Source organism: Chionomys nivalis, chromosome 8 (assembly GCF_950005125.1).
Source record: "Chionomys nivalis chromosome 8, mChiNiv1.1, whole genome shotgun sequence".
Classification (NCBI taxonomy): Eukaryota; Metazoa; Chordata; class Mammalia; order Rodentia; family Cricetidae; genus Chionomys; species Chionomys nivalis.
The window spans coordinates 20,449,262-20,454,470 of record NC_080093.1 but is presented as its reverse complement, the minus strand read 5'-3'; the positions used below and the strand labels follow the sequence as shown (position 1 = coordinate 20,454,470).

Below are 5,209 nucleotides of genomic sequence, written 5' to 3'. Positions count from 1 at the left end.
GAAATATTTTCATTCTTTCTGAAGAGATATTTTAGTACTTATCCATTCATTATTAAAAAACAACATTTTGAACCAGTAATTTTAAGAAACTACATTTAAATGGTAATTATAATTAAAAAATTAGTAAGTTGCCATCACTAGCATTTTTATTCTTCTCTTAAGTTATAGCGAATTATATTATGTATTTTTACGCATGCTTTTATTAACTTTAACAGGAAATCTAAGGATTAAGGAACCAGTCTTGCCAAACTAGTATTTGCATGAGATTTCCCCTTCCTGTTCTTTTTTTTTTTTTTTTTTTTTTTTTTTTTGGTTTTTCGAGACAGGGTTTCTCTGTGGTTTTGGAGCCTGTCCTGGAACTAGCTCTTGTAGACCAGGCTGGTCTCGAACTCACAGAGATCCGCCTGCCTCTGCCTCCCAAGTGCTGGGCCTTCCTGTTCTTGCAGTGTGTTTCTCCTCCTAATTAAGGGATGTTTCTCCCAGTCACACCACCTGTACACTAAGAGTTGTCACTCATTGCCCATTCTCCATATTGTCCTTCACACTGAGGACTCTGACTTAGCAGCACTGAGAACACAGCAGGACGGACACAGTACATGCTTACTCTTACATGCTTACAAAGTGTCTCTTTTATAAGTCTACTGTCTTTACACAATCCAATCACCCTCAAAATTAGCTGTGTGCACTGATGCCAAGCAGTCATTCACTGCTATTGAAATGTAAACACATTCAAACAAACTGTGGACAATCTTAACAGCATGAAAAAAAAAAAAAAAGCAGAAATTGAAGCCTGGGGAGACTTTGAATCTTACTGGTAGCTGTGGGTTAGCTCAGAGCTCAAAGATCAGGGAAAAGAGGCTCCTAGGGGCAGTGAGAACTCTGGTGACCGACTGACTGACTGTCCCAGGAAAAAGAGAGATTTCTGGTCATTCCTTCAGGACACAGAGAATGACTGTCATGTGAATAAATGGAGAAGAGAGGATACTGATTCATTCATTCAGAAAATATAATAATAAAAATAAAATCCTGAATATTGTTTTGTCCTTGACATCATGTCAATGGGTGCTTCATAAAAATTAGTGTCATGGCAGAAGCTGCTTGGTGTGTGTCCCGCGCTCGATCTCCTGTCTCCGTGGAGGTAGGCCTCTGCCGCAAACATGCTCCGTCAGATCATCAGGCAAGCCAAGAAGCATCCCAGCTTTATTCCTCACTTCGTATTTATTGGAGCAGGAGGTACTGGAGCAGCACTGTATGTGATGTACCTGGCATTGTTCAATCCAGATGTCAGCTGGGACAGGAAAAATAACCCAGAGCCTTGGAACAAACTGGGTCCCAATGAACAATATAAGTTCTACTCAGTGAATGTGGACTACAGCAAACTGAAGAAAGAAGGCCCTGACTTCTAAACCGTGAAGCTCACGATAAAGCTTCTTATAATGAAGGTCTTTCAGAAGCATCCGCACAATTTTCCACTTGACCAGGAAATGCTCCTCTGATTGCATGAAATCACGTTAATTTTTTGGAGTTTATTAAACTGATGAATAAATCTTTGAAACTTGAAAAAAAATAGTGTCATGACATGTTAAACAATAATTGTTTTTACTAAAGGTTTCATGTCCATTAGAGATTATCAAGAATAATTAATACCCTATAAAATGTTAGAAGGTGGACAGAGAATTTCTGCTTTTGATCATTGCAACAATCATCTTAGAAGTCACATTCTTTTCATATTGTTATATTTTACCATCAAGTTTCAGTGGCCTAAGAACACTTCTCTTTAAGACGTAATATCCAAAAGTATATTTTATATAACTCTAGGGTTGTCTTATCCATTCACCAAAAACAATTGCCCAAACACTTGATGATATTCTCATAACAGCTTGCTAGTGGATACTTAGTATTTGCTCAGTATCTGTATTTCCAACAATTAGTAAGGGGGTGGTCCAGGTGGGAGCTTTTCTTTGTCATGGCACTGGTTCCATAAGGAAAGAAGAATCAAACAAGAAAAGCAAGCCCCCAGGATCATGAAAAGAGCCATACATGTTGTGCAAGTGCACTGTGAAGCTTACACTCCGAGAGTCTATACATGCAGCTTCAAAAAAGTTCAAAGTCTAGGAACTTTGAGTTAAAAAACAAATATTTATCATCAGTACACTTTGGTCTGCTGAACAAATGTTGTGCCTTTTTGCCAAAAAATTCTCTTAACTGGAGCGGGAGTTAACATGTGATTCTTTCTTCTTCAAAGACAGTGAGACAATATTTGAACAGTAAAGTTGAAAACTATCCAATTTTCAATGGGATAGCTGAACTCCATGATCTCGACAACTGATTTAGAAAGAACATTCCTTGGGGGTGGGGAGATCAACAATCACATAAGCAGGTACCAGGGAAAAGACCAGGACAAAAGGACTAGGGGTAGGGAGTCAGACTTGTCTTAGAAGTGTCCCAACTCTCTCCAAAGGGCCTTATTACATCAAAAGGAAATAAAAAATAAATATTCCCAAAGGGAATTCAGGGTCAATGGACAACTGACAGGATCCCACGATGTCAAAAACTCTAGTGAGACCCAGAAGAATAAATCTCTTGGCTTTGTGCTTGCTGCCCCTCTTGCACATGGTTCCTGTGAGGATCCTGTTCTGCCCCTTCCCAGCCAGCATGAAACACTGTGGATGTGTAAAACTGTCTAGAAACTCTCTAAGATTAAGAAAACTCCAAAACTGGAAAAGATGTGGAAGAAGTCAAAAGGCTGAATAGAACTCTTTGGACAACTCTGAACACAGAAAGGAGTTGGGGCATTAAGGAAAAACAAGTATTATAATAAAAGGGGGGATAACAATTCAAATTTCCTGATATATGACAGAAGATATGGCAGTACATGGAGCTGGAGAGTTTAGAAACTCAGCCTAGAAAAAAGAAAGCCATTAACAACTTCTAAAGGAAGCAAGCACTAGCAGTCCACATCATAGCAGCAGAGCAGCGCTCCCAAGTGTGGAAATCAGCAGCTCCCAAGCTTTCAATCCAGTTGCAGGAGGGAGGCTTACTTTGGAATTCCCACAACCCTCAAAATTCGTATTACCACAAAAGCCCTGTTCTATGCCCTCTTGGCATAGAGAAGGCAGCTAAACTGATAACCATGCCAGGAGACTTAAAAGGTGCACAACCTATTGGGCAGAAGACAACTGCCTAGCATCCTGCATCTGTAGAATCCAAAGCTGCCAAAGCCGCAAGTCTAAGGACCACCCTCGCCCCTACCCTCACCTGAAGAAGTGGGAAAGAGCTCCTGTCTGGACCACAGCTTTCCTATTGCAGCCTCTGTTGGAAAAGCCAGCTTCATGTGGCTGTGCTTCAAGAACTGGGAAGACTAAACCAAGCCCCTCTCCTCATCTCCAGGAAGCAGCTCAAATTCTCCCAAGTAGGTAAACACTTGCACTTTCCCCTAGTCTAAAGGGGGCTTGTCTTCCTGCTCACAAACCCTGGAATCACGAACCACAGTGACAAAATCCTAGTTTCACTGATGGCTCTGATCAAGAGCTGAGAAAGCTCCCACATGAGCCATGTGTCACCAGAAATGCTTTCAGTAGCCCCACTCCAGCTCTAGCAAATACCTACATTGATCCAGAAAGATCAAGAGGTCCCTTTTCCAGCTTCCCACCTTGAGATTCTATACTCACAAAATTCCAGTTTCAACCAACTCTGTGTTCCAGCTGAGCCCTCTAGCTCCAGGAATGCATTTGACCCACTCCCCAGCCCCACAGCAAAGCTCTCTCATGTGAACAGCAAGATCTAGCTGTAGGTGGATTTTCCTTTGGACTGACAGATCACAAAAATGACACAGACTTATTATTAGTTATGAAAACTTAGCATATAGCTTAGGCTTATTCCACTAACTCCTATTACTTAAATTAACCCACTTAAATTGCCACATAACTTGTGGCTTTTAGCTCTCCTCCTGCATGACTTCCTCCCTCTGTATCCAGCTGGAGACTCCACCTTTCTTCTTCCCCGAGAGCTCTCTGTCCCCAGTTGTTCAACCTAACCTCTATCTGTCTGGTTGTTAGCCATTTAGCCCTTTATTAAAGCAATCACAGTGACACATCTTCACAAAGCATAAGGAATATTCCATGACACATAGCAAATTTTTTCTCTGCCCACAACGTTGTGACTACAACTGCTGGCGCAAAAAGCCTAGGGCCACCCAGGCTTATCCCTGGAATCAGAGGGAAGTCCCTTCATATTCCTCAGGCCCAGAATGACTAGGGCCTCATGCCACCAAAGCATTTCTCTCCTAACCTAAGGACACCCCTTCTCAAGTCCTTAAACCCAGACACTCAGGTAGCAAGCTCATATTCCCCAGAATCACCTATGCTCAGTGTGGCTGACCTAGTGAAGGTCTGTCTCCCTCTTCTACCCCTCATTGGTGTATCCGGGCACAAGCCCAAACATTACTTTCACATTCCCTGAATGACCTGCACAATATCCACATAGCTTAACAATTTTGGGCTACAGATATCAGTTCCAAAAACCTTGTGTCATTGTCTCTTTCCCTGGTACCTAGACTATATCCCTTCTGAATCTTTAGGCTCCACAAAGCTGTTCTCTATTCTGAAAACCTTAGAAACCACTGTAACCAATCCCTAATGGATGTAGGGAATGCATCCATTTTATCCCAAAATTTCAAGTCACCAGTTATTGGTGCCACAGATGCCAAACATACCTGTCATTATATAGTGGGGCTTGGAAAGTATCCTATACAGATCTGTGGTTGCAGACCGTGTATTCTGGTACCATAGGCACAGTTATCTCACACACCCATTCTGAGAATTGTGGGGAACTTCTTCCTCACATGGCCATTGGTATTGCTTACTTAAAGGGCACTAGGAACTGTGGCAGTTGTTGTCACAGCTCTAGTCATAGACATGTTCAAGTGAATGGAGTCCAAAGACAAATGCCCTTACAAGCCTACACCCTCTGTAAAGGAACTGGTCCTCAAGTATGAGGCTTCCAGGTCAGGCCCATCATGATTCCTCCAAGTCCTGCATCCAAAGGGAGTGGTGTCTTCAGAAAGAATCTTACCTTCAAAATTAAGAGGCATCCAAGGCAATGGCAATGGTCTACACTGTTTTTGAGGGTTATAGAGGCACATGACTTTAGTGCCTGCTCCTAGGGAGGCAAAGGCAGGTGAATCTTTCTGGGTTTCATACCAGCCTTC

At 42.1% G+C, this 5,209-nt stretch overlaps 1 protein-coding gene across 1 annotated transcript; it reads left to right on the top strand.

Moving 5' to 3' along the window:
* Window positions 1-1,102: 1,102 nt before the first annotated feature.
* LOC130880638 (cytochrome c oxidase subunit NDUFA4-like) lies at window positions 1,103-1,457 on the top strand. Its single transcript, XM_057779769.1, has one exon. The coding sequence runs from the start codon at window positions 1,158-1,160 to the stop codon at window positions 1,404-1,406; it is 249 nt and encodes an 82-aa protein (XP_057635752.1). The 5' UTR covers window positions 1,103-1,157; the 3' UTR covers window positions 1,407-1,457.
* The last annotated feature ends 3,752 nt before the right edge of the window (window positions 1,458-5,209 follow it).

What these genes read in the sequence shown, in the direction of transcription:
- LOC130880638 (XM_057779769.1), top strand. Translation starts at nt 1,158, where the DNA reads ATGCTCCGTCAGATCATCAGGCAAGCCAAGAAGCATCCCAGCTTTATT.